This window comes from Aspergillus neoniger, assembly GCF_003184625.1.
Source record: "Aspergillus neoniger CBS 115656 unplaced genomic scaffold BO87scaffold_83, whole genome shotgun sequence".
Lineage (NCBI taxonomy): Eukaryota > Fungi > Ascomycota > Eurotiomycetes > Eurotiales > Aspergillaceae > Aspergillus > Aspergillus neoniger.
This window is the reverse complement of record NW_020291211.1, coordinates 16862-43382: the sequence shown is the minus strand read 5'-3', so window position 1 is coordinate 43382 and position 26521 is coordinate 16862. Positions and strand designations below refer to the sequence as shown.

At 50.1% G+C, this 26521-nt stretch overlaps 11 protein-coding genes across 11 annotated transcripts; 6 read left to right on the top strand and 5 right to left on the bottom strand.

The window, feature by feature from the left end:
* Positions 1-662: 662 nt before the first annotated feature.
* Positions 663-2742, bottom strand: BO87DRAFT_347155 (SET domain-containing protein; the record flags this gene model as incomplete). Its single annotated transcript, XM_025620923.1, has 4 exons — positions 663-1047; positions 1157-1745; positions 1808-2334; positions 2446-2742. The coding sequence occupies 4 exons, from the start codon at positions 2740-2742 to the stop codon at positions 967-969; spliced, it is 1494 nt and encodes a 497-aa protein (XP_025473718.1). The 3' UTR covers positions 663-966.
* Positions 2743-3138: 396 nt separating this feature from the next.
* Positions 3139-3647, top strand: BO87DRAFT_431704 (uncharacterized protein; the record flags this gene model as incomplete). The annotated part of the gene is made up of 2 exons (XM_025627609.1): positions 3139-3543; positions 3636-3647. 2 exons carry the CDS (start codon positions 3139-3141, stop codon positions 3645-3647), a joined length of 417 nt encoding a protein of 138 aa, XP_025473717.1.
* A 51-nt stretch (positions 3648-3698) lies between these two features.
* On the bottom strand, positions 3699-5745 carry BO87DRAFT_234838 (Ygr210 GTPase family protein). Its single transcript, XM_025618787.1, has 11 exons — positions 5627-5745; positions 5510-5567; positions 5432-5441; positions 5057-5325; positions 4896-4989; positions 4816-4847; positions 4550-4761; positions 4287-4492; positions 4052-4231; positions 3873-3993; positions 3699-3815 (listed from the first exon to the last, which is right to left on the bottom strand). The coding sequence occupies exons 1-11, from the start codon at positions 5660-5662 to the stop codon at positions 3789-3791; spliced, it is 1245 nt and encodes a 414-aa protein (XP_025473716.1). The 5' UTR covers positions 5663-5745; the 3' UTR covers positions 3699-3788.
* A 1386-nt stretch (positions 5746-7131) lies between these two features.
* Positions 7132-7621, top strand: BO87DRAFT_431702 (uncharacterized protein; the record flags this gene model as incomplete). Its single annotated transcript, XM_025627608.1, has 2 exons — positions 7132-7245; positions 7307-7621. 2 exons carry the CDS (start codon positions 7132-7134, stop codon positions 7619-7621), a joined length of 429 nt encoding a protein of 142 aa, XP_025473715.1.
* Positions 7622-8812: 1191 nt separating this feature from the next.
* BO87DRAFT_381474 (uncharacterized protein) lies at positions 8813-9858 on the top strand. The gene is made up of 2 exons (XM_025624542.1): positions 8813-8942; positions 9009-9858. Exons 1-2 carry the CDS (start codon positions 8895-8897, stop codon positions 9759-9761), a joined length of 801 nt encoding a protein of 266 aa, XP_025473714.1. The 5' UTR covers positions 8813-8894; the 3' UTR covers positions 9762-9858.
* A 292-nt stretch (positions 9859-10150) lies between these two features.
* On the bottom strand, positions 10151-11652 carry BO87DRAFT_431700 (DUF409 domain protein; the record flags this gene model as incomplete). Its single annotated transcript, XM_025627607.1, has 3 exons — positions 10151-10616; positions 10663-11272; positions 11331-11652. The coding sequence occupies 3 exons, from the start codon at positions 11650-11652 to the stop codon at positions 10151-10153; spliced, it is 1398 nt and encodes a 465-aa protein (XP_025473713.1).
* A 372-nt stretch (positions 11653-12024) lies between these two features.
* Positions 12025-13290, bottom strand: BO87DRAFT_381473 (small nuclear ribonucleoprotein complex protein Nhp2). The gene is made up of 2 exons (XM_025624541.1): positions 12866-13290; positions 12025-12668 (listed from the first exon to the last, which is right to left on the bottom strand). Exons 1-2 carry the CDS (start codon positions 13182-13184, stop codon positions 12286-12288), a joined length of 702 nt encoding a protein of 233 aa, XP_025473712.1. The 5' UTR covers positions 13185-13290; the 3' UTR covers positions 12025-12285.
* A 148-nt stretch (positions 13291-13438) lies between these two features.
* Positions 13439-14219, top strand: BO87DRAFT_234786 (coiled-coil domain-containing protein MAD1). The gene is made up of 4 exons (XM_025618786.1): positions 13439-13598; positions 13650-13773; positions 13835-13986; positions 14057-14219. Exons 2-4 carry the CDS (start codon positions 13650-13652, stop codon positions 14096-14098), a joined length of 318 nt encoding a protein of 105 aa, XP_025473711.1. The 5' UTR covers positions 13439-13598; the 3' UTR covers positions 14099-14219.
* A 2755-nt stretch (positions 14220-16974) lies between these two features.
* BO87DRAFT_392076 (uncharacterized protein) lies at positions 16975-20076 on the bottom strand (the record flags this gene model as incomplete). The annotated part of the gene is made up of 8 exons (XM_025624983.1): positions 16975-18132; positions 18189-18294; positions 18349-18428; positions 18482-18930; positions 18963-19609; positions 19666-19751; positions 19829-19921; positions 20041-20076. 8 exons carry the CDS (start codon positions 20074-20076, stop codon positions 16975-16977), a joined length of 2655 nt encoding a protein of 884 aa, XP_025473710.1.
* A 482-nt stretch (positions 20077-20558) lies between these two features.
* Positions 20559-22439, top strand: BO87DRAFT_420515 (putative cell division protein kinase (Ctk1); the record flags this gene model as incomplete). Its single annotated transcript, XM_025627012.1, has 4 exons — positions 20559-20623; positions 20707-21640; positions 21712-21867; positions 21930-22439. The coding sequence occupies 4 exons, from the start codon at positions 20559-20561 to the stop codon at positions 21960-21962; spliced, it is 1188 nt and encodes a 395-aa protein (XP_025473709.1). The 3' UTR covers positions 21963-22439.
* Positions 22440-23906: 1467 nt separating this feature from the next.
* On the top strand, positions 23907-26488 carry BO87DRAFT_234691 (SH3 domain protein). The gene is made up of 2 exons (XM_025618785.1): positions 23907-24005; positions 24072-26488. The coding sequence occupies exon 2, from the start codon at positions 24121-24123 to the stop codon at positions 26311-26313; it is 2193 nt and encodes a 730-aa protein (XP_025473708.1). The 5' UTR covers positions 23907-24005; positions 24072-24120; the 3' UTR covers positions 26314-26488.
* The last annotated feature ends 33 nt before the right edge of the window (positions 26489-26521 follow it).

Below are 26521 nucleotides of genomic sequence, written 5' to 3'. Positions count from 1 at the left end.
CCCGATGTAACTAGGATGTACCTAGTACATACCTGATGACTTCTCACACGGGTACTTTCACGGTAAGGCCCAAAAGCACGCGAAAATTATCCGATCGATGCCTAGTAAGATACCACAGGGCTGCAGTAACGAATCCCTTGAGTGAACTTACTGTAATATCTTACCAACACACCAACTCAATCTCAATAGTAAGTAGACACCACCTCAGCGACATCGGACCCTCAAACCTAACTCCCCAAGTTACTTACCAATAATCACCAATCACCAACCCTTGGCAACTTCAAGTATGAATCACCGCAAACGTCATCACTACAGCACAATCCCATAGTTATTCTTTCAATAAAATAAATAAAGTAAATAGTCTCGTGCCGATCCTTCCAGGCAAACTAGTTACGAAATGGCATTTGCCCAGAAATGGTAATTTAAAGTTTCACCAACCAGGACCAATTAATTCCTTTTCTTTTCCTTCTCATCAGTCCTTCCAACCAATCCAACGCTCTCGTTTTTGGGAAGGATCGCTTTACCCCGCGGTGGGTAAGATACCACTTACTTACTCAGACTAACTCAAACTCAGATCTTCCGGGGGTGGTGGTGGTGGCTTAGTTGCGAGGTGGAAATCTGGTACCTCCACGTTTTTGTGGCCATGGTTTTAATTTACTGTGCTATTACCGGTTGGGTATTATGTGTGGGTTTGATACGAGAACTGAGTTAATTTATAACTAGTTACTGCTGCGCAGTAGTAGGAGGAACGATGAAGGATCGGCATACATGCTGGAGTTTGTGTTGGGTTTGATTAGGTGGTTGGTTGGTTGCAGATAGATAAGTTGGCACTGTGCTACTCGTTAACTAGTTATTGACTAACTAGGGTTGCTTGGATAGATTGTTTCATTGCTATAGTGGGTTTGAGATGGCTAACTAGCTAGACTAGATGTGAGCAAGTGGGTGTTTTAAGATCGTAGCTCACTTTCAAGAGAAATCCTCCTCGATGTCCCCTGATTGTTGGATAAGGTAGGCGTTGACTGCGGGGCTTGACATGAGAGTTTCCCGCTGTTGTTTGAAGGATCGACAATTAGTATCTTTTGGTTATGTTTGACTTATTGTGTGGGGTTTACAATATGGGGTAAGAGGTAGCGAACGGGAATATCACACAACGTACCTGGTTAACGAGGTCCTCGATCGCCCGTTCCATAAGCTTGGATTCCAGCTCTCGTAACCTCAGGATTGTCTGAAACACAAATGGTTCGAAAATAGCACGCATGTCTTCGTTCTCGCGGATCTCGCTAATCATCATGTCGGTTTGGCGGAGGACGAAGAATTGGGTCTCCAGCCGCTCCAGGATGAGCACAACCGCACGAAGCTGGTAGATGTCCCATTGGGGATCTGCAGCTAGCAGGTCCCTGAGACAGCTTGCCTCCCTCACTTCTTGCCCGTTCCAGGTAGATTTAAGTTCCCTGCCGCCGTCGGTGGTTTGAAGAACGTTGAAGTCCAGCCCGTCTTCTTCATTTACGCATGCCCACCAAATGATGGGGCTGTCCCAGGTTGTAGTTGCGGCTGTTTCTGAGCCGCTAGAGGAAGTAGATATCTTGACTCCGGGTGTATCTTTGCAAAATGCTTTCTTTGCTATCTTCAACGGATCATCATCTGGGATGTCCAAGTCAAGGAAGATCTGCTTCGCGTCCGTGGTATGCTCGTCGAGGAATCCATATGAGAAAATCATTTCTGAAGCAGACTTCTCATCACCATACCTTAATATCGTCAGTTTAAGCAAGCTCAATCAACAAGTAGTCAATAAAGAGACAACACTTACGAGATTGTGACCTCCTCATCAGCCCGCAAGCTCCGTCCATCCCGCAACTGCAACACAGCATTCCCATCGACATCCTCGTCATACAACGCCTTGACCGTCCCCTCAGGAGCATGGTTTGCCATATCGATACACGGAACCATTGCATGACCATGCCGAGGCAGATCTACCATGCGTGACCGGTACAGCGCATCGACATATTTCCAATCGTTGAACGTCAGTTTCCCCGTATCCTCATCCCACCAATACTTTTCACACCAGTCCAATCCCTCTGTGCTCTGACGCAGGTGTTCGAATTCTTTCTCCAGCGAGGCAATCTTCGCATGCACAGCCAACCTCAACGAGGAGCCGCGCAAGAGCTCTAACTCCTCTTCACTGTAAAATGTAGGCAAAGGTATAGAAGACGGCATATACTTCATATATTCGGTCCAAGGGCTCGATAGTCCAATCTGGTGGCGCTCATGCGCATAGTCTGGGCTAGAGTGGGTAAGTTGCACGAGAAGGAAGATTAATATGGCGCCTCTGGCTGTCTGTACAGATCAGCATAGAATTAACACGAGCTCATCCGTCTCTACCTGATGAAGCCATAAACACGGTATCTGTTCGGCCGAGATCGGAGTACAATGAGGAAATAGACCTACTCTTCCAAAGTCCCCGACAGCTTCTAATACCTCACGGAGCTGTCTATCCGACTTGGAATATTCTTCAACAAAATCAAATGACAGGACCAAGTCAGATGGTACTCGTAGAAGTACCTCCGACCCTACCGCGTCGCTCGCTGCATTTTCACTGGCTTTTACCTCGGTTGCAACAATTGCAGACCCCTTGTCGGTGCCATCATCTGCTTGCAATTTGCGGAAAGCGATACCATTGACGGAGACCACGTTGAGCTTTATCCACGACGGAAGCGTCTCGATGGGATAGTAGTCGTGCTTCATCTTCAGTTACGGGTGTTATGTCTGCAGTAGCAATTGCATTTGAACACTATAAAGCGAGCATGGTGCAGCCTGCGACGTACAGGTCAGGTGTTTGTTTGTCCTTATCGATAAGAAGGCGGGGAGCTATCCCCATGCCCTAAGCCCTATCCATGACCGTTGATCGCAACTGGGGTACATTGCGGCATGTAGACGTCATACAAAAGCTGTCGAGCCGGATTCTCCAGGCGAATTCGATCGGACCTTAGCTAGTATTAATTGAAACTGCGGGGATGTTCTGACTTGACCCCGAACAGCTAAGTTATTATTATTGCTATACGTGAAAGATATAGTGCTGCGTCAATAAGAATCACTTTTACCACAAGGCCTACTAGCTGCTTCAGTACTACAACCGTCAAAATGCCTGCCAACACCCGCATTCAGTCTTCGGCTTCAAAGCTTCATAATCTGCTTGTACCCCGGCCTCCAACACCGTGTCTGCTTCCCCTGCGCTCCATTTGGCAGCCGGCTGCGATTCATACTCCGAGAAGCGTGCAAGCACGCCTAAACAGCGGCCTGAGCAAAGACTGGAAGGGTACTGGGGCGGAGGATAACGCAGTTAACCGAGCAGAGAAAAATGATACCACAGACCCAACAACAGATGCATCAGCTTCTGTTATGCAGGACAGAAAGGAGGGCGGGGGTAACGACGCCAAGCCTCAGGGAGCAACAGAAAAGGGAGGTAGTCAGCATGGAAAGAAGGCGAAGCAGGAGCATCCGAAGGCACCAGAGCCGATTATTGGAATGAATGATGAGAGAGGCCATGTAAGTGCCAATGCAAAACCCATGCAAGCCTATACATTCATTGTAAATCTCGCGGAGTTCAGTTGAATGGCTAACTGATTTCGCTCTGATAGAAGGGTCATTAAGCCCAGGGCATATATTGGTGATTGGAAAAGCTCAGGAGCGGTTTAAGTAGGACTGGAAGATGCTAGTCTTGGAGCTATATTATCTCAGTACTTGTGTTTCATTATCATCTTGACTGTACATAAAATCTTGAATAGCAGGATCTATCGACCAGGTTTGAACGACAGCACCTAAAATAGAAAGGTTAGCTTTGGCGCAAGCAGTTTGATTTGGGCAGGAAATCGTACATCGTGCTTTCCTACTTCCACTATTTCGTCCTCTGAGACACGGGTGCCACCGACTCCTTCAATGTAGGAAATGGGTACGTCACCCATCACCTTGCGAGCAACGTCGCCCACAGTGGTATTCCTGCTCGGCGTCAGAAGGTCCAAATGGAGTAATAGGCTTTTCTATTAGGGCTACTCACTTGCCAACAAGGACGCAATCGCGGAACACGGCCGTGCCGGCACCAGAAGAGAAGGTGGAGATGTTGCGAACGGGGAAGACAGGCACGAGTCCCAGCAGCTCTGCAGCACGTGAAAGGCATTGGACAACTCCTGTAGAACCGAAACGATAGAGCACCATGTCTTTCAAGTTCTCAACGCGCCTATGTGCATGTTAGCATGGCCCTACTAAAAAGGGCGTATATAGTGATTTCGTACTGTGTGAGCTTCTCGTCCATCTCTTTGAGGCCGCCTCCATCAGGATCACCCATCTCGATAAGGTCCTCCCTTGTATCCAAGAACTCGCTTCCTTCGACGTACTTGATGTATCCCTGTTTTGCTAGCCTGCGAAGGAAAACCTCTGAAATGGCGGAGCAGAGTACGATTGTTTGAGGATCTTGCATCTTTGCGATTTTGCTAATGTTCTAAGCCCACCATGTCAGTAACGACAATAATAGTATGAACTTCAATATATGACCAACCTTGTCTGCATCCGGATGATCAATCTTGTTCAAGGCGAAGACTGTCGGGAACTTCTCTGCGATGAAGGCTTCAACGACCTTCTCGACTGTCTCATCGGACCACTCCTCAAGAGGTTCTTTCAACCCCATCCGATCCAGGCATCGGGCAACAATCGCATTTGTACCTCCGTAACCGGAGAACTGGGCTTGCAAGGTATCCACGGCCGTAGCCTCTGATGTTGATTAGCACAGAAAGATGTTTCTAGCTGGTTTATGACCAAACTTACTGACTGCCATGTGCCTCCTCTTGATGGAACCCCTGCACAGCATTAGCCCTGATTATGTAGCTCCTGGCGCGCAAGCATACCATTTCTGCATGAGATTTCCCAGAACCCAGCGTACAATTTCTGACCTCAGCCATTCAATATCCTGTGAAGGATCATATCCTCGTGTAGCTTTGCCTGTATTTGTAGAGTGCGACATCAGTGATGCCGTTCCGGTATTTTTCCAGATATTGATAGTCCATACCTTCCGCATCGGTTGTTCCACTAACGTCCACAACGTGGATTAAAGCATCGGCATGGCGCAGGTCATCCAAGAACTTGTTACCCAGACCGCGTCCTTGGTGTGCGCCAGGTACAAGACCTGCGACATCCAGAAGTTCAATCGGAACAGAGCGCCGTCCCTCCACACAACCTCCGTAGTTCGGCTTGCACTTATCGGAGACATTGAATCGTTGACAGGCGCATTCTATCTGGAGGTAGCCAATGGCGCGCTGAGGATCGATCGTAGTGAAACTGTGTTTCGCCAGTCAGAACAGCTCTGATAAACGGTCCATTACGGCGTCCGAAGGGCGATATCGATATCGATGTAGGACGATAACGGCAATAGGATTGAACATACGGGAAATTTCCTGGATGTGAAACATGCCATAAGTTTGTGCTCCGACACAATTCAAAGCGCAGAACTTAAGTAGCTTACCGACTTTGGAAGAAGCATCTGTCAGACTATTTAATGTGGTCGATTTTCCGCTGGATGGCTACATGCCCCTCACTTCGATCAGCGGCGTCTCGTATGAGGGGTTAAAGAATCCCAGACCTTTCCGACCAGCCCAATTAACGGATCTCTAGGCATCTTACAACGCGCGCAGCAATTCTAAGGTATATGAGCAAGAAAAGAATGATTTTAAGGAAATAACATCGATCTGATCGCTTGAGTGTTGGGGAGATCATTTCTGCATCAGCGGGGAGACAATCAATTTCTGCCATCCTCCCTAGGAAGGCGGTCGGAGGCCGCTGTTCCCGATCGAGACCCCGATTGTCCCTGAATCTGAACAAGATCTCTTCGATATAATTCCGTTCTCAAGCATTAACGTTGATAACATTGATATGCTTGACGCTGCTAACGATGCTTGGGGCTGCCACAAAGTTCAGTGGTTTCATGCTACGTCTGTGGGGTGCAATAGCCTACGCGTTGTGACATGCATCGCTTTCGGTCCGACCTCAAATTGACAGTCGCACTTGATAGTATTGTCTTCTCCAAAACAGTCGGAGATCAAGCCTAAGATCACATCTATATGGTTCTTGATGCTGATATGGAAAGTTCGTGACTGCGAGTAAGATGCCGAAGACTCACTATACTGGATCAGACTTAGCCCAATGTCCAAGCCCAACATCACAACATGTATCAACCAGAGATACGTATTCACGAGTATAGGCACGACTTGAGTCTCGGATGAGATGTGTTTGCATCATAATCGGGGAGCAGTGCTCCGTGTTGAATCCAGTGCTGTGTAGCGATTTCAAGCCTTATTTGCAGATTTGTGCATCAATAGCACTCGAGAATCGTTGGACACCTAAGTGGTGCGTCATTCGTCAGACTAGGGAAGCTGTCTGCTTAGCATGTCTACTCATCTCAACGAGCATTGACCCCGCTTTGGGCTGCATGATGATGTCCCTGGATTGTTCTATCTTCAGTATCAGATCTGATATGGCATCACAGGCGTGCTGATCCCATGTACCTGGGGCTTGGCTTAGAGCGACTCCTGTCCCTTCACCGGTGCGACTTTAGAGATGAATATGTAATAAAAATGGGTCAAGAAGTTAAAGGAATGAGAAGGAATGATAGATTCCAAGGTACACAGTATCAGCATTCTGCTATGCGGAGAACTGTCGTTATTGTTGCCATCATCGATCAGACAACTCCAAGGCTTCAGGGGACGTTGTTTCACCGGCAACCTCTGATATTCCCTCATCCAATAGAACGATTTCCAGTCAAGACTTGTCTTATTCGTTCATAGTCTCCATGATTGAGTGGACACTGTAGCCCCAATGATGAAGGGGTCAATGATGCTGGGTTGGTTGCAAGGCGAACCAAGGTGTAGCCGGCTTGTATGACGTCGTCGCAGCCAACGTCACCAGCCACGCCTCGGTTCTCGTCCACTGCAACAACATATTAAAGGGTACATTGATCCCATCAGAATAACTTTACAATCAATCAACTCTCAATCCATTCCTCACGATAAATCTATCGCATCTCAAATCACAAACTTCACCTCAACTACCACTTCATCAACCACACACACACACAAAATCTCATCCAAAATGTCCGAACAGACTTTCCACACCACCATCCAGGACATCCGCAAGCCTGAGTCCCATGCCTCCCATGCTCATGATGGCAAGACCCCCAAGAACTCTAACGTCTCCGCCATGAAGGTAATTCCTCACTTGACCTAATATCTCTTTTGACTTGACGGATGCTAATAATATACTCTAGTCCATCATCGATGAGAACACCGACAAGCAGGCCCAGATCGATAAGGCCCAGTCCAACCTGCCATTGCCCGAGGATCCCCCTCGTGCTAGCGACTGGAACTCTATGGACCAGAGAACTGTCAACGTCGGTTCGGGTGGTCGCGAAGGACCCGTTTCGGGCGAGAACAACAGCGCCTTGAGAGAACCCGCAACTGCAAGCAGCAGTGTCCGGGTATCTGGAGAGGAATACCACAAGAACACGCAACCCATGAGTGGTGTTGGACGCCAGGGCAAGGATAACCTTGAAGGTCTGCCCCGGGATGCTCTTTACCGGTAAATTGGATATCATGAGTTAATGTTGGGGAGGGCGTATTGACTACGGCCTATTTTTATGTGTACTATTATGACTTGAGCATTTAATGAACCAAAATGAATGTCTTATAACCATTTTATCTTACTACTATTCCCCCTATGGTCGTATTGCACTATCATTTTTCTTATAGTGAATAGTATACTAGATTGCTGTTCGAGATAGCTTGGTTCATTTCCCACTTGTATGCTATAAATATATTAAGTATCTACCCGCGCGGGAACTAGTAAAAGAAGCATCAATTGTTTCATGTGCTTGATTGATCAGCTATATTAGGCATTGATCTGTAATTGCTACTACGAAATAGAATAAAAGCTTCTTCATATTCTAGTCTACTTTGGTAGACTAATATTACTACTAGTACTATCAACTCAAGTAGGCTAAGCAATACTACACAGCCGGTCCAATCGGCTTGCGGACAGAAACCCTAGGACCTTCCAGTCAAACGGCACGGTCAAGACCTTAGCAGCTAGAGAACGAAAAGCATCTCATAATGCACTTCAATAGCCAGGCATTGAACACATGTCCTTTGTAACAAGAGATGAGTAGTAACGGAGAGCAGTCCTCATGCACCCAACCACCATGACGTCATACCAACCATACCACCAGAAGGCCAGCAAAGCATCCAAATCGCCAATATCTACGCAATAGAGAGAGAACAAAAACATCATAGCAACGAACCATAAGCAAGAACTCATACCCAAGTAGTTCTACCGGAAATGGCAATCAGACATGTGGGTGGATTCGACCGAAGTTGTCTGGGCCCTCAAGGGCAACATCCGGCACAAAGGGGAAGGGGCGAGGGGGGAGGGGCCCGGTTACCCTGTAGAAAACAACAGCCCAGTTCGCTGATCTGGAAGACCTGGAATTCCTGTCTTGCTTGTCTCCCTTTTTTTTCGATGGTTTAGTTTTTATTGACGCCACAACTGGAGACCAGATACTGCTCGTTGACGTACCTGTTCGCTTGTTCTCTGTTGAATTCGGTGGACTCGTCGTAATGTCAGTATGACATCATGTGCTGGGATGAACTCAAGCAAAGCGCTCAGACTCGGGGAAGTTGACGCCATCCGTTTCATTTGGCTCGCTCGTCGTAGAGTATATAGATGGGTTGTTGGATGGGATAGGAGTTTAATTCATTCTATCTAACAATCAATCAATCAGCTATACCAGTCCAGTAATCTAATCCTCTTAACACTACTCTTTCTATACTTCTATACCACATATAACAACCATTATCACTATGGATCTCCAAGGACAGCCCATTCCCCCCGGCCAGAGAAGCACCAAGGTATGTCACTTCCTTCCAACACGTCCCAACTTACAAACTGTGGCATAGATGCTGACTTCAATAAAGGTCACTTCTGACCCCGAGCGCAGAAACAACCCTATCCAAGAGCCATCTGGCCCCATCACCAACGACTCCTTGGCCGCCGAATCAGCAACCCAGGGTGGCGCTTTCTCCCAGAACCGCGGAGCCCAGCCCATGGGCGTTTCCGCAGGTCAATCCACTGTCCGAAACACCGACACCAGTGCTGCCACTAAGCTCGAATCCAACGCCGACACTGGGGGTAGGTACCCCGAGGGTCTAGGCGGACAGGGCAACTACCCTGGCGCTCACCTTCCCGAGTCCGGCTACGTCGGTGGTCCCACTGCTGCCCAGAAGGAACTCGATATCGGCCAGGGCCAGTACCCTGCTTCTCAGAAGCTGTCTCAGCAGCAACAGTCCTCTGGAGGAGGAAGAAGCGGTGGTGCTAGCTACTCCCAGCAGCAGCCGCCGCCGCAGCAGCCCGCTCAGGCTAGTGGCAGCGGCTACAGCAGCCAGTACAATGCTGGAGCTGCGCCGTCTTACGTTCACGATGTGACTGGTAGCTTGAGTGACAGCAAGCCCAAGGGTGCCAACCTGAAGGAAGGAGATATTCCTGATGATGCACCAAACGCTAGCTGGACTACTGACATCGGTAGCGAGAATGACCCCGGTCGCTTGGCGCAGGGTGGCTTCCAGCGTAAGACTGCGGAGAGTGGTCCTGACGGTACCAATGCCGGCAGACAGAAGGGCATCGACAACCAGCACCCGTACCAGGCTTTGCAGTCGGACCAGAGGGCTTGATTTGGGCCATTGATGGATGATGTTATGAAAAGCAAAGCGCGTTTTATATTTTCGGATCTTCCCCGTGTGTAATTTTTTTTGGGGGTTTGGAAGGAATGGGCTTATTCTTTGGGAAGGACTGCGTCCTTCCTTTTCTGTATTAGTGTATCTATCTAGATGATATGAACAATCAGAGACTGACCAGATCATTGATCGTTTCTTCTGTGTCGTAATGTCAATGTAGCTCAACGTCTTGTCATCATGCACATGCTGCTGTAGTGGAGGTTGGGGCTATGGTAGTTTTTCCAGAAAGTAGTCGAGAGCCGACATTGATGTTATATAGTCGGCCTCCGACCACAGATTTCTATATACCTATATTAGTCATATACACCGGCGTCGCCTGTGCTGGTCTAGGCCGGAGGAAGAAACGCTGCAAAAAGCACGCCCTGCACAGCAGCGTATATCACCATGTACTGAACAATTATCTGCCAATAACTATTTCGGTCATTGGTCTTCTCCTCCAGCTGCCGCTTCGATGCAGTTGAAGGACCAGTGTACCTGTTCATGATTAAAGTTGCTGTCCATATATACCACACTGGGTAACCAGAGGCCAATCGTGTGATGATCTGCACATGATTGCAGAAAAACACCATGACGGCAAGGGTAATCTGAGGAGCTGCCAGGCTACGCATTAGACGACCTGTCAGTTGGCCGGTCGGGGACCCTGGCTGCGTTGTATTCGTGGGTGTTTCCCTCCGCCTAGAATCCACCCCGAGCGTCCAGATGGCAGAGTACACCAAGATGACCAACATTGGACTAGCCAGTGCGAACAATGGCACGTTGGAAAGAGTCCAATATCGAAGAAAGCCATTGTCCCTACATGCGTCAGCGAAAATTGACCAAGGCGAAATAAGGCACCTACCAGTAATGGTCTTGAACGAAGCTGTATATACTGGGTATAGTTCGATGACACCATTCTCTTGACGGGTCTTCGTGGGTGGCACAGAAGTGCTGGTAGGCTACATATTGCGGCAACACGAACCCGAGCCCTGTGCAGATACCTCCGAGACCGACCGCAACCAGGCGAAGAAACTTGGCATAGCTGAAGCCTTGCGTCAACGAATACAAGATTCGACATGCTTCTTCGAAAAGAACGATGCCATTGAGCAGACCATTTCCACGAACAGCGGTGGATAAGCCGTACAGGATACCCGCAAGCACTAGGAGGCTATCTTTGATGCTGGTGGAGACGCCGCGAGCACCAAAACTTTGAGCAAAGAGAAGAGTGCCCGTGAAGCTTAAGAGAGAATACGTGCTCTCCGTGCAGGGAGCAGATAGGAAAAGTCCAGCAGGCGAGATAATGTGCAGGCATGCTGCGATAAAAGCTAGCTTGCGTCCTTGCGCTCCAGGGAATAGAGTGCATGCCAAACGATAGAGAACTACCACCGAGATGGCATGAGCTGCGTGGGAAATGGCAATACCGAGTGCACTATGCTTAAATTCATAGGGGATAGCCCCAATGTTTGTAAAGCCTATCAAGAATATTAGAACACAGAGGATTGGCTAATGGGGTATATGAAAGACGCCTACCACTGGCCAATAGATTAATGAATTTGGAGAAAGCATAACTGAATGCCCATTCTTGCTCCAAGAGATGGCCTCGTCTGGCCGCTTCAGTAAAGTAAATGGAATCCCATCTTGTCAACTTGGTAGATATCCGCCTTAAGGTGGATGGGATGATTCCTTCTGTTTCATTTGTGTTCTTGTGCCATGGAAATAAGGTCGTGGAGGTATCATACCCGGGACCGGGAGTCAAGATGGCCAGGAGAAGCAATGAGGCCTTCCAGAGGAGAAAGACGGAGAATAAAGACCGATAGGGATGACGGAAGGAGCTTCGTGTAAGCCACGACATGTTACACTAACTAACTGGTTTTACCCCAGCTCGTTTTCATTGCTGGTCATTAGAAGGTTGAACTCCTTGAGGTGGTTGGTTGCATGTTCTATTAACTCCGTATTGCTTTTCCTCCCGAATTAAGGCACACGCTAAGCCGCCTTGGGCATTTCTTCCATGTCGAATGATCCATGAAGGCGACGATATCTTCCCACGCAAAGATGAGCAATCCCCAGTAGAAATAGTCGCAAATATGGTTCATCCCCTGAAATGCGGGCTCTCCTGCTTACCCCTCTTGCCGTCAATCTTTTCTCTCTCCGCATCCCTAACAATGGAAGCAAGAATGGTCCCCATTGGCGCTCTGTACGAACAGCTTACGAAGGCTCTGGTCAAGATTGGGATTTTTATTGTATACTTCCTGCCTTTTTTCATACACCATGTGAGAACGCCGGATTTGCAACGGACACATCATAAAAGATCAACCCAATGAACACGTCCTAAAGGCCAGACCCCGAAGACATGCACTGCCTTGTCAGACAACAAAGTGAAACTGTACAGCCATAGCAGCAAAGTGACAAGACACATAAAGAAGCCGTATAATTAAGAAACAACAGAGCAAAGGAAAAGGTGGATTCAGAAGTCCAGCTGAAAACTTCACAGGTTCACCTTCTTGGCCTCCTTCTGGGCGAGCTTGGCCAATTCCTCGAACACCTCGGTGAAGTCCTCTCCATCATCCTCACCGTCCTTCTTCTTGCCCTTGGAAGCCGACTTGGGCACAACCATCACGACACTGGTGGGGCGTTTCGTGGCGGCGGAGTTGCCGAGCTCAGCTCGGGATGTGACGAAGACGTAGGGGATACCGTGGTCCTCACACAGGACAGGGATGTGCGAGATAACGTCCATGGGCGAGATATCGGCGGCGAGAATGACGACACCGTTGGGGACACCGATGCTGGCGTTGGCAGCGGGAATGGGCGACTTGCGGAGAGCCTTGACGACCTCCTTGACACCGCGCTTCAGGCACTTGTTGACGGCAGCTATTATAAGTCAATACGTTAGCGAATTTTAACAAGTGATAGATGGATGCGCAGTCAATGCCAAACGCGGCAATCGTAAGCCCTCAGGGCCAGAGGCTAGAAGTGAGTCAAATCCACACGCCATCTCGTCGGGACCCAGAGTGAAGGCGGCAGGACTCCTGGGAGACATATGCAAAAAGATAAAAATATATCCTTACCCTTCTTGACGCTCTTCAGGACCTTCTTGGCATTCTTGTCTTCGACCAGAGGGCTGGCAAAAGGAACAACGGCGCCAACGGGGCGGCTGTCAACGTCCATGCGCTCGGTCTCAGCGCCATTGACAGGAGCCTCAGTGGCAGCGTGGTCAAGGCCATCGAGAACCTTAGTGGTGAGCTCCTTCTCGACGGCGTCGGCGAGAGCGACCTTGTCTTTCTTCTCCTTCTTCTCCTTCTTGCTGGTCTTGGAGACGCCGTCCTTCTCCGCGCGCTTCTCCTTCTTCTCGCGCTTGTCCTTCTTCTCGGTCCTTTCCTTAGCCATTGTGAATATTAGACCCACCCAGGGAGTTGAACTGAATCCGGAAGAGGGGGAAAGAGACGAGGAGAATGGCGACGGGCGTGGGGAGGAATAGTCGTCGGTCTCGTCGAAACCCGCAAAAATTCGAAATCCATTTCAAAATTTCGGCGCTAGTCCTCTTTAAGAATCAAAGCTTGCGCGGGCGGTGAGCTGGCTGACTCAGCCACATGCCTATCCGGGATGTCATCGCTCTTCTTGTTGTTATCGAAAAACAATGAGGCACTTGCTGGCGCTGGGCCTGATGATTGCGCCCTTATGCTCAGTCTAAGGCTGGAATCTGCGGCGATTCAGAACATATATATGGGATTTACCTTTTTGGATGAACTCATCTTGAGAACTCGTGTCGCACGATAATTACTATCGCCAGATCAATTCATCGTAAGTCGTCAAGTGCAGCCAGTTTGGCTCAGGGAAGCTAATGCGCCTCAGATGAATTCAGGCATCAATTCACGTCCTTCGCGGGACACCATACGCGCAGAATCTCCCTTGTCACTTCCACCGGCACCCGACGCTTTGCAACAATCGGTCCGCTCAGTTTACCCCTCAAAGCCTGGTAGGTTAATGTTTCCTTGTATCTCAGGCTGCGCGTGCTTCAAGACTAATGCCCTCTCTAGACACGGAAAAGGAGGAGCTGCTAGTACAGGTGAATACACTAAAGTATGAGCTAGAGAATTTCAAGCAAGAGAGGGATTTGATGGTCCTGCGTCATGAGAAGGAACTACGGGATTTGCAGCTCAAGGCAGATTCGGACTTCCGAAAAGCTCAGGTTTGTTCAATTCTTCGGCCACTACCTCATGTCTATTCCACTGACCATGTTTCTGTCCCATAGGCTGCAGAGAGTAACAGCCACCGGGCCACCCACAAGAGCGAGACTCTAGCGAAAGAGTTGAAAGAAACCCAGGACAATGCCCTTAATGAGAAAGCCGGCCTTGAGCGAAAGGTCAGAAGTCTTCAAGATCAAAATCAGTTACTTCAGGAGGAGGTGGAAGACTCAAAGGCACAATCGCTCGATCAAGAAAGACAGTATAAATATCAGATCAGCGAGCTCGATACCATACGATCGTCTTTACAAAAGACGATAGAGGGACTACAGAATGACCTCCAGACTGTTCTGAGTGATATGCAGACTACACAAGAGAAGCTGCGTCAACGGGAAACTGAAGTTGCTGATTTGGAGACGGAAAACCTCCGGCTCAAGGCTGAGGGGACAGATAGTGAAACACTCTCAGTTCTTAAGCGCGAACTTTCCGAACAAGTCAGCCATATCAGGAATTTGGAAACCACAAACCGTGAACAAAGCACTGAACTACGACACCTACGGAAAATACAGAAGAACGTTGAAGTTGTGGAGGAGCAAAAGAGATCATTGGAAAACCAGCTGCAGTTGATGAAGGATGTGGAGTCACAGCTGGGGACTGCTCAGATCCAGATCCAGATGTTGGAAGACGAGCGACGGTCTTGGACTAGTCTCTTGCAAGACAATGATCAGCCGGCCGAGTTCGATTCTCCAGAAGCGGTTGTGAAGGCTTTGCTACAAGAGCGCATTGAAAAGGCCACTCTTGTCGATAAGATAGGCAGTGTTGAGGCTCAGTTCCTGGAGAAGGACGAATCGATCAAGAACTTGGAGACAGAGCGGACCACCCTGCGACAGGAGATTGAAAAACTCCGGAGCAGTGCCGGTTCTGTTGCGGGTGGAGCTATGGTAGAAAGCCGTATGAAAGCAAGACTCGAACGGCAGCGGGCTCTCGCTGTGAAAGAAGTCGATTATTTGCGTGCCCAACTCAAGGCTTTTGACACGGAAGAGGTGACTATGAATCCGGAACAAAATCAATTCGATCAGCAAAAGTCCGAGCAAATCGCCAATCTCGAGAAGCTCGTCGATGAGTATAGGGCCGAGCTTGAAAAGGCCCATGAAGAGCTTGCTAAAAGCGAGCCTTTCCAGCAGGATGAGTCTCAACCGCGCGGAATCAAACGACCTCTCTCTCCAGCAGAGAGCGATGCAGAAAGCGAACGTCTTTCTGTCTTGACGCGCAAGTATAGAACCCTGCAGGAGTCCTTTTCGAAATCCGAACAAGCAGCGACACTCCTGCGCAAAGAGCTCGAGGCAAGCAAGTCCCAGATCAAATCCCTCAAGGCTAGATCGCGTACCAGAATCCTCGAACTGCGTGACAACCCCACTGCCGAGGCAGAAAACCTCAAACTCTCCACTGTCAGGACCTTGAAGGCCGAGAACCAGGATCTCCTTGCTCAATTACGTGGCGATCATTCGGGTGTAAAGGTCGTTCCAGTAAGTACTCTGGAAAGTATGAAATTGGAAGTCCAAGACATGGAGCGAGTAGTCGCGGACAAGGAAAAGCGTATGCGGCGTCTGAAGGAAATCTGGACGGCGAAGTCGTCGGAATTCCGCGAAGCTGTTGCATCCCTGCTGGGATACAAACTGGACTTCCTTCCTAACGGTCGTGTCCGAGTCACTTCGATGTTCCATCTATCAGCTGCTTACAGACATGGTGACCATGACGCTCCATCCGACTCCCGGGGCCCAGGAAGCATGGGCAACGGCGAAGAAAATTCAATTATCTTCGACGGAGAGAACGGTACGATGAAGATCTCGGGTGGTCCCAACAGCCTCTTCGCCATGGAGATCAAGCACCTTATAAAGTTCTGGGTCGAGGAGAGGAAAGATATCCCTTGTTTCCTAGCTGCTATGACGCTGGACTTTTTCGATAAGACTACTAGGGCTGCGCGCATGTAAGATATATGAATCTGCCTAAGGGGCATGTGGTTTAGTTTTACTTTGGCCATGCAAATTTCAATGTGATTCCCCGGCACACACGTATTATGGTGCCATGTTATAACATTTCTCTGTTCATGAAGACTCGAGTCATCATTTCAAGGGTTGGTAGCAACTAGTAGTCCTTCTTACAGTGGTTCAAGAAGGGCTAATTACGCTTTAGCGTCATGTGTACCGATATCGCTAGCTTCCGTGACAGTCTAGTCCGTATCCATGGCAACGACTAACTACTGTCATCATGCTCAACGGCTCAACCCTAATAGTAATTGAAAGAAGACGCAGTAAACGCAGTGGCTATTTCGAGGACAACGTACGGTTGTAGCACCTAATTGCAAGTACATGATAACGATACACTGAGGGACATAATCCAATGCGAAAAGCTGAAGGAGGACAAGCAAGCGTAGACAGCATCCCGTCCCCTTACTGTAGTCAGACATCGCCAAAGACTGACTTCCAGGGTATTGAGTATTTAATTAGGATTTCTTGATAGGTGTTAGGTACGGCCTGGCGATCCTCCTTCCTGATTATTGCTCATGTGCAGAGCATGTACAACCCTGATTACCCAGTACAGTGGAACTAATAATAACATGAACGAGCAGCTTATTTACAGACCATTAATCAGGCTCAGCATGAGCTGGAAAAAAGGCCAGATAACGAGATTACATGACCAGGAAGGAAAGGATATCGGAAAAAGACAAAGGAAAATACAGCAGAAACGGCAGGAAAGATAAACTTGCTTTGCACAGGAGGATTGAAGTGTAGGGACATAGGGCGACACAGTAACGAGTACTGATTATGTTGATATACCGTGACGGGGAGGCTTTGACATATTTATCATGAGGTGCGAAAGGGCGACAGGACACGGCACGTAGGCTCACATCGTAGCCGAGGCCCTTGCGTTTAACAGTGTCTTTTGTTCGTACACGGGTGGTGCGCAGGTAAACGCAAGATGCGGACCCAGCCTCAAGATGAGACATATTTACCCCCGAGCAGTTTTCGGGCAGTCGGGACATTCTTCCATTCAACAGATGGCTGTAGTTCAGGAGTCTGACTGCCGGCCTCTTCGTCTGCAAAGGGATCAGAGCCCTTCACCAGATTAGTCGGGGAAGCGGTGCTGATTCCCAGACGGGATCCATCATCAAGCGTGTGAACCTCGAACTTGGCATCGACCTTGCCTTGTCGTGGCCAACTGGCTGTCGTCGAGAATCGGACCAACAACTTGGCATCAGAGCCAGCCTTGACTTCAAGTTCGGGAATCTTCCAGGTCACTGCAGACTGCTTGCGACGGAATGTTGCACCGGTGTTCGGGTACATGACGGCTGCTGTGGCATGAGCCACTTCGCGCCCTTCCACAGGAGACGTGTCCAGATTTACCGTCAAAACCAGGTTCCTGAGGGTAATTGAGCCTCCTGGCGCAGACGTGAACGAGGAGTTGAGAGAATAGTAGATGATCGCACTGGCTTGGTGCTCTTCGAGATTCCACACTGGTTTGAAAATGACAGGGCAATAGGCTGCGGCAACGGAGGGTTCCATGTGAATTTGGTACTTGAAAGCTACCGTCGGCGAGGACCGAGCAATGCTAGCCAGGTTCACCTCATATTCACCCCTCTTTTCTTCAAATTGATCCTTGCCTTTGTCTTCCGTCACGAAGTGCGGGTTTGCAGCCACCTTCTCAAGAATCTGGAAATTGTCAAGGCGAACCCGTGTGCTGCCCGGAGTCACATCCGGTGTAGCATTGTATGCCAACGCAAGTTCTCCAACGACAAACGATTTGGATATCGCACCCTCAGTAAACCATGCACTGACTGTGTCTATGATGGATGCGTTCAGACCTGGCTCGTGAAGGTCGGGGTGCGAGACAGGACCCGGAGCACTATGTAGAGTATGAGAAGAGCGAATCGAGGTCGTGTCGGACATGGCATGGTCGTCTGTAGCCGTGCTAGGCGAGGCAACATGCCTCGCTTGCAAAGATGGAGAGGTTGGAGCGGACGTATCCAAGGTTGATGGTATGGCAGGGAGGTCATTTCCTGGTGGAGGTGTAGGAATAAAGACAGTGTTACGGACATCGCGACGGCCACGTAAGGTTCCAGCATTTCGTCGGACACCACTCTGCTGAGCTCGCTGCATGGTAATATTAGCAACATGCGGTAGCAAAACGTTCTACACATAAAACCCACCATTCTGAGCTGATTAGCCATATCGTCCATCGCTTGCTTGGCTTGATCCTCGTCCTCAAAGATTGGCTGGTCTCGTATTGTCAAATTCATCCCGGGCTCCTCCAATCTGAGGAGATTATTAGCCAAAACAATACATTCTCAAAGTGACAAAACTGCTTACCCGGCCGCCTCTCTTTGGGCCCTGGTAATCTCGTCAATGGTCTCCGGACGCTCCGTGAAACCTTCTGAGTCGACTCGTGGCTGGTCGGTAGATTAGCTTCGGGAATCAGTGACAAGTAATCTTTCCCACTTACCTCATTGCGTGACACGCCAGCAGCGGCAGTAATTTCTTCAGAAGGAGCTTCGTGAGATGTTGCTCCGTTGGCGGTAGCCGGTGCTGACTGGGGCACTGCAGTGGATGTCGCGCTAGCAAATCCCTCATGCTCATGAGGTTCACTCGAGATAGCTGGAGGCTCAGTATCCTGAGTAGTCATGGCAGTGCTGGGGCGCTCCATTCCTTCGGTTGGGGTCTCCGGAATCTGCAACTCGCGCGAATCACCCCTCTTAAAGGAGGCAAACGGACTGCGGTGTTTTTTATCGGAGAAGAAGGGACCAGCGCTAGAAGGCTGAACAATGCTCCTCCGTCGGTTCATGACGGTTCCCAGCCTTTTGAGGCCACCCAGGGGTGTATTGTGCCGGGGCTCGGGTGCTACGAGAAGGGCGTCAGAACTCCACATCGAGCGAATGGCACCAGAATACGGGGCTAGAGCAGTCGAAGATGCAAGATATGCTCACCTGGAGGTGTCCTAACTGGACCCGAATGTTCCGATCGCTGACTAGCAGCATCATCCTGCAGGCGTGGTGGAGGCGACAGAGGTGCTACTGGGGGAGGCGAGGTAGTTTGTTGTCTCCTCGGAACGACGGGTCTTCCTCCATTAATTTTCGCAGCAAATGTCTTGATCTCATCTGCAGTCTCTACGTTCAGAAGAACGTTCAGACAGCTTTCAGCAGCCTGACGGCAGCGCTCAACCTGATCCGTCTCATGGGTCTCCAATTGAGTGAGAGCATCTCGCAGGTGATTGAGACGGCCCTCATCTGCTGCCTGAAGCTGTTCGAAGACAAATGGCGCTCTGGAATCCCATTGCTGGCTAATTTCTTCTGCGGCGGCGACGGCGCTAGCCAGCTTATCGGCACCCTTCGGGCCCTTCTCCCTGGCCTTTTCTACTTTCTTCTGGGATGCTTCGTAGTTCTTGGCCAGTCCCGCAAGGTCGCTCTGGATACCAGTCATGGAAGACAATTCCCGATTTTTGGTGTTATACTCTCGCAGCGGACGTTCTACGTCCTCCTCGATTTTGTGGGCGAAAGTTTCGTGCGAAGAGGCAATCGATTCGGTGGCAGTGATAATGCGCTGCCACGGTATCTGGAAGACACTATTCATGAAACTGCAGTTAGTACAAGAATTGCAAACCCAAAGAATAACTTGAAAAGCCGGTCGTACCCGAGCGCTGCGCCATTGTCCAACTGTGGCCGATGCGCAAGTTTCCGCAGCCCTTGGGCATACAATTCTTCAATGCGACGACGTTCCTATGGATCGAAGATAGGTGTAAGCCACAGGAAGTGTATTCTACATATATCTTCAAGTATAAGAGCGAACAGCTTACCTGGAGCCAGTCCGCGATGTCCGCATTGACTTTGTTTATGATGCGAATGCGATCATTGAGTACACTTGTAGCTTGGCCGGGCTGCAAAGAGGCCTGCAATATTGACGAGCAAATACCGGGTTAGATGTGTCTGGACATGGTAGGAAGTGGAAGTTGGGAGGACAGGGAGAAAAAAAGATAGGTGGGGTTATCTGGGGTCGAGGGGATCGTACCAGCAACGCTGGATACTCCTGCCGTGAGAGTTCCATCACTACACATAGGTCACAACCTTAGCAGAACGAGGGTCGGGGGCGCATAATAAGGAGGAATGAGACTTGGAAGGGATGAGCATCGAATGGGGGAGGCGATTGGACGAAGCACCACGCGGAACCGGGGGAAGGTTCAACAAGCAACGGAGGACAGCTGGAGTCGGAGGGAAGAGGATGTGATGGCCGATGGCTGATGGCTGATGACGATGATGGGTTGCAACGCCGGAACAACTGGGGCGGAGGTGCCGAATCGGCCCATGCCGCTCTCGGTAAGGCGCCACGGGAGTGTCACATGTCCGTCTGCCCGCCTTTTTTTGAGTTATTATGATAACAATAATATAATAACGGGGTATCTTTAAATAGTTATCTACTATACTACTTACTAGTAGAACTAGTGGATAGATTGAATATATCATCTATCATCTGTTACCTCTCATCTCTCTCTCTCTCTCTCTCTATATAACTATATATCTCTATCTATCATGGCCACTCCCGATTGGAAAAAGACCCTTGGCTTCACAGATCGATTGTCTGCCATTCAATCGCTGTAAGTCTACTATCACCGGTGATCTCTCCCTGCATTGCGCTCTCTTATGTGGATATGAAGGAGCTGCTTCTGATACCTTTCAGTACTACCGCTTACCAGCGAGCTTCTTCCTCTGCTGCGTTCGCTGAAGCTCAGTCTCAAGCGAAGCGCTTTGAGACCGAAGCTTACGATCAAGCTGCATCAAAGGAGGAATATGACAGGCTATGTCAAGATGCAATTGACAAAGCAGAGTCTTCGGGATCGGTTGCTCCCATCATCAGCAGCCCAGATCAACCTCAGAACGACACCGACGAAGACCACTGGGAAGGGGGCCAAACCATCGGCCCATACCAATCATGTCTCCATCACTTCGATGGCCTTCATTCCATGATCTACAAGTCCAAGAATACCGACGGTAGCTTAGTGGCAGTCAAGGTCACTATACCTCACATGTTAACCCCACCACATGATGCTAAACGTGAGGTTCAACTTCTTCGTGATGCGGCTAGTCCTCGCGTAGTGCCTTTGCTGGACACTTTCAGCCTAGACGAGGGGCGACTAATCCTCGTGTTTCCTTTCATGAGATATGATCTGGAGCAACTACTTCGGCGAGATGCGTTGACTGCGGCGCAGACCAAGTCTCATCTGCGGGATATGTTCAGCGCATTAGCACATATCCACAAGCTGGGAATTATACACCGAGATATCAAGCCTTCCAATATTCTGCTTGATTCTCCTGAAGGACCGGCATATCTCGCAGACTTTGGGATTACATGGAAAGAAGGAAGCAAGGGATCTGAGCCTGCGGATCAAAAAATCACAGATGTTGGAACTACCTGTTACCGCCCCCCTGAGATTCTATTCGGCTTCAAGGCATATGGGACTGCTCTTGATATTTGGGCGGCCGGTTGTGTTGTTGCCGAAGCGGTGGCTGTTGGGCATACGCAATTATTCGACTCGGGACCGGTGGGAAGCGACCTCTCACTCATCCAGTCAATATTCACGACCCTGGGGACACCGGATGAAAAGACATGGCCTGTATGCAATCGAATTACCCCTTTCCTGTCGAGATGACATCAGGATATCATGCTGATCGAAGTCAATCATAGGAGACGCAGAGTCTACCAGACTGGGGGAAGGTAGAATTCTACAAGTACCCTGCTAAACAATGGGACGAAATCCTCAGAGGGGCTTCTACCAAAGCCCGTAGCCTTGTCAGCGAACTGGTGCGCTATGAGAGCGGTCAGCGGTTGTCCGCAGAAGAGGTATGTGAAGACGAAAAGACAAACCGACGGATTTGACGAACCATCTCTTACAACGGAAACAGGCCTTGAAACACCCTTATTTCTCGAGTTCCTAAATCTTCAATATCTTTCTTCGAACCCCTTATTGAAGAGACGGCCACTGCGGCGATCCTTCACATGACGACACCACAGCAAAATGCGATCTACATGGCTTTATGGGCTTCTCTTGAGCGTTCGCAGGCTGCCCCATTGGTGTGCCCACTATAGAACTCGCTAGGCGTTTCAGCACCCCGAAAGACCGAAGTGCTGCAGACATTGTAGCAAGGAGCTGCTAACGCCTGTCAGGCATTAGCCTCGGCAGTAAGGCGAGGGAGTCCGGAGATTTCTGAAGGCGGGAGTATTATTATTAGTGTGGGCTGATATACAGACAGCTGGCTAGCGCGGATTATTAGGCCGGAACCGAACGGAGGAGCGCCGGTTAAATTTTGGGATCATTCCAAACAAAGACTGACGGGGCACGATTGTTCTGCTGGCTTGGGGTGTAATCAGATTACAGTGTAGACCTAAAAAAAAGGAAGGAAGGAATATGGAAGAGGAAACAGAGTTGAGACTTGAGACCAAGTATGAGTAGTGTATCGGAATTATGATCTGATCCCAGGTATTTGACGCATGCAAGGGCAGCATGCTTTGTTTAGGCTAGACTCGCGAGGCTGCACGAACGTGGTGCTGCACCACGGCTACTATCGAAGCCAATGCCGGTGCGATGTTCAACAGCGGAAGGCAATTCCATTTGTCGGCCATGCACAAGGGTCGGACACTCGGAGGGAACCTACCTACAAAGTAACGTACCACCCCACTATCGCAGCCATTGGATGATTGTCATTTGCCAGGAGAAGCCGTGGTCAGGGTGGATGTGGGTAACGCTAGGAAGGACCGGAGTTCAAGAAGGGGCTTGGCTAATTAATGAGCGGTGGCTCAGGGACCACCCAATGAATGAGAAAGTGAAGATCTCGTTTAATGCAACGGCGCTGGATCAAAATCCATTCAGCTTTGAAAACTTTGCATTTCCGCTAATGAGGTTAGTCATGGAATGATATCGTTGGGTTGTTAGTAGTCTAGTTGCTCAGAAGGGAGGTACCTAATGAGCTCAGAGTGACCACACTCAAACCCATGTCAAGAGAAAGACTGAGCAGGTAGCATTTCATCTCAGTGAGCGTGCATAAGGACATCTGGTGTATCCCCTGTGTGAACGCCTTCAACAATGTACTGGTTCGGGAGCCGGGGGGAGAAGAAATGATGATCGAGGGGTTCGGCCCACACTAGCATCCATTTGTAGCCAGTATTCACATTGCCTGTGATGCAGTTGTGCAGGAGAGAGTTTGGGGGGGAAAGAGCGGGAGGTTCGGCAACCTCGTGATTCCTTTTGTGACGGTCAGAAAACCAGGAACCGTATCAAAATAGGACGAATCAGCGGGATGAAGTACCTAAGGGTTGAGCGGGACAAACCCCGTGATCCCCGCCTCAGCATGTTAGCGCAGACTAGGGCATACAGGCTGATACGCAGTTCTAATTGGCGGAGAGCCCCTCTTTTATGCTTTGACCTCATTTCGTTTAACTGTGGTTCCCGTAAGATGGTAATTTACCCGTATTTGGGAGCGATGCTCTCTTTCCCAGTACTTACTCTCGTCTTTGGGTCCCCTTCACTCTCTTTTTAGTTGGTTTACCACCTTCACTTCTCGCGAGCCCACGCTTGGGCGTGCTCACCTTCCCATCCATCCTTTTACTCTCCCTCCTTTCGTGCCTCTCGTCCTTCCTTTTGACCTTCGCGGCCTGGAAGCTCGCTGTCCTTCGTTTCAACCGATCTAGATCGGATGTGACCCAGCCCTTTTTGAACTATATCTGGGGATTTTAGACTTCCATTCTTTTCCCTCCCACATTCTTTTTAAACGCGCTTGCGCCCCTTATACGCCACTACGCGACTAGCTTATCTTGTCGGTGGTGTCAGAGACAACAAAGTAAAGCGATCTGTGTCACATATCATATCAACTGGTATCCGTTCTTTGATGCCAGTGAAACTACTCACAGACACTCTTTATCATTGAGCCTGCGTTCACATATATCTGCCTATCTTCTGCATTTGCTGTGTAGATACGGTACAAGTACGCGGGGCACCAATACATTCCCGTCACATTTGACTCTACTCTAGCTTACCACTAGAGGCCCAGTTAATTGCAGAATAGTTACAAGGCGCACAAGCCCTGAAATACCTCAACCATGGTGCATGCGCATGCGCACCGTGACCGTGTGCCCCATTTGAAGGGCCGAAGCCCGGATAATGATGCGGTGACAGTGGTCTATGTGACTATGAGTGCGGATTTTGATGGACCTGTTGGAGGCTATGTCACGGGAAGCAAGACTTCCTCAGAAAGCAGCAAGAACACAGCTGTTGGTATCGGCGCTCCTGTTAAAGCATCGAAATCGTCCTCGACAGCAAAAGAGACCGAGACGGCCGAGACGACTGAGGCAGCAGCAACACAGACAAAGGCTGAGACTCATGCTACCGCCACGAAGACTGCTGAGACCGGAATCACAACGGCACCCCAGCCAACAACCACCGAGGCGACCAAAGAGACGCAAAGCACGAGCCAAGATGAGACTACATCGGCAAATAGGACTACCTTTCAGACCAGTACTTCGTCTGCTACGTCTTCGGACTCATCTTCCGTATCCTCCCAAGGCAAGGCGGGACTGGAAAGTTCCGATGTCACTGGTTCCTCTGCGTCAGCATCCGCAACTGCAGTTTCGGGATCAGGAGGGCTCTCTGGAGGTGCGAAAGCCGGCATTGCTATCGGTGTGATATTGGCGGTTGGCGTGGTTGCAGGTCTCGTCCTTCTCTGGGTCCGAAAGAAGAAACAGGAACAGAAAATCCAAAAGGGAGTAGCCGAAGATGAGAAGTTCTGGGGTTCAGATCCTGTCGCGCCACCACCACCTCCTCCGAAGCCCGAGCCGAAGAGTTCCCTGGATCCACCTCAACTCCAAGTCCGTCCAGTCACACAGTTTGCGCCATTCGCATCAGAATTCAGTGCTGGTGCTGGCTCTGCGGGCCCCTCTACGGTTGCTGCCGACGCTGCCGTCGCCTCCGGAGCAGTCGTTGCTTCAGGTGCAGCTGGCACACGCAACCTGACTGGAAATACCTCGCCGGTTCACACACCACAATCAAGTACCGCCAGTGCAAACCCCTTCAATGATCCAATCAATCCATTCAATCACCCTTCCGAGGTCTCTCCACCTTCTACGTCCCACGGCTCCGTTACACAGCTTGGCTCCGTCCCAGAAGAATCTGCGGCTGCTGATCCCGCTGCAGAAGCAGCCACGGCAACCGGAATCGCTGTGACTGGTGTTGTAGCTGGTGCTGCTGTGGCCGCGGTTGCAGCCTCCAGCGCGTCAGATAAGGAGTTGCCCATTCGTCCTGAAAGTTCTATATCCAGCGTCTCATCTGAATCCAATTCCACCAATACTGGCCCAGATGGTCCTTCTAATGCCAATGCGGCCCCGGCTTCAGCTGCTCCTGCGGTCTCTCCTGTTCATTCATCTGAAGCGGCTGGACCAGTTCCAGTTCCGGTTCCAGTTCCAGTTCCAGTTCCCGCTCCCGCTCCTGCTCCTGCTCCTGCCCCATCCAATGTGCATCGCGTGCACTTGGATTTCGCCCCTTCAATGGCCGATGAGCTGGAGCTACATGCTGGGGATCTCGTCAGACTCCTGCACGAGTACGACGATGGATGGGCTCTTTGTATTCGTATGGACCGCTCTCAACAAGGTGTTGTCCCTCGCTCATGTCTTTCCTCGCGTCCTTTGATGCCCCGGATGGGCCCGCCCCCGGGTGCTGCCCCTGGACCCCGAGGCCCTAATAGCCCCATGCCGGCTGGAAACATGATGCCGATGCCACGCTTTTATCCTCAAGAAGGTCGTCCAATGTCACCGGCTCGCCCAATGTCACCGGCCCGCCCCATGTCACCGGCCCGCCCCATTTCACCGGCCCGTCCAATGTCGCCGGCTCGTCCGATGTCGCCGGCCCGCCCAATGCCTCCCGCTCACCCTGGTTACGCCGGTCCTCCGCAGCCCCAGCCGTATACTCAGCGTCCTATGTCTCCGGCGCAGTTCCCACAACCTCCAAGATCTTTCTCTCCCGGTCCCGGTCCGATGGTTCCTAGGTCTCTGAGCCCTGGGCCCTACGGACCCCCGGGAATGCAAGGTCCCCGGATGCCAGTCAACCAACGGATGCGTAGCAACAGCACAGGAGGTGTGGTTGGACCGAACGCTCGAATGACAGGACTATCCGGACCGAGTCCTCTCGGAACCCCGCTCGGTCCAACTTCCATGCATCTAGCATCCCTGCATCCATCAGTCAACGCTGCACCAGCTTCGGCCACCATTAAGACAGTCGCTCCTGAACATAGCCATGAGTGACGGGTCGTCTCAATGCCGAGCACTTGATACCATCATATGCCACGAGTGTCAACTGAACGCCGCTGGGCGGACGAACCTGCCACGATAAACACTGTATGCGTCTGCGACGAACGCTTCCTTACTGGATTGCGTTCCAAGTTTCATGAACATCCAACGCTTCCGGTCACGCGTTCCCTCATTGTTCTTTTCTTTTCTCATGCTGGTTTCA

What these genes read in the sequence shown, in the direction of transcription:
- BO87DRAFT_234838 (XM_025618787.1), bottom strand. Translation starts at nt 5,662, where the DNA reads ATGCCTAGAGATCCGTTAATTGGGCTGGTCGGAAAG. An exon ending in GGAAATCTCATGCAGAAATG is followed by an intron (nt 4,848 to 4,895) that starts GTATGCTTGCGC and finishes AATGCTGTGCAG; the next exon opens with GGGTTCCATCAAGAGGAGGC. An exon ending in ATCATCCGGATGCAGACAAG is followed by an intron (nt 4,493 to 4,549) that starts GTTGGTCATATA and finishes TGGTGGGCTTAG; the next exon opens with AACATTAGCAAAATCGCAAA.
- BO87DRAFT_381473 (XM_025624541.1), bottom strand. Translation starts at nt 13,184, where the DNA reads ATGGCTAAGGAAAGGACCGAGAAGAAGGACAAGCGCGAGAAGAAGGAG. An exon ending in CCTGAAGAGCGTCAAGAAGG is followed by an intron (nt 12,669 to 12,865) that starts GTAAGGATATAT and finishes GACTTATAATAG; the next exon opens with CTGCCGTCAACAAGTGCCTG.
- BO87DRAFT_381474 (XM_025624542.1), top strand. Translation starts at nt 8,895, where the DNA reads ATGGATCTCCAAGGACAGCCCATTCCCCCCGGCCAGAGAAGCACCAAG. An exon ending in CCGGCCAGAGAAGCACCAAG is followed by an intron (nt 8,943 to 9,008) that starts GTATGTCACTTC and finishes ACTTCAATAAAG; the next exon opens with GTCACTTCTGACCCCGAGCG.
- BO87DRAFT_234786 (XM_025618786.1), top strand. Translation starts at nt 13,650, where the DNA reads ATGAATTCAGGCATCAATTCACGTCCTTCGCGGGACACCATACGCGCA. An exon ending in AGTTTACCCCTCAAAGCCTG is followed by an intron (nt 13,774 to 13,834) that starts GTAGGTTAATGT and finishes TGCCCTCTCTAG; the next exon opens with ACACGGAAAAGGAGGAGCTG. An exon ending in CGGACTTCCGAAAAGCTCAG is followed by an intron (nt 13,987 to 14,056) that starts GTTTGTTCAATT and finishes CATAGGCTGCAG; the next exon opens with AGAGTAACAGCCACCGGGCC.
- BO87DRAFT_234691 (XM_025618785.1), top strand. Translation starts at nt 24,121, where the DNA reads ATGGTGCATGCGCATGCGCACCGTGACCGTGTGCCCCATTTGAAGGGC.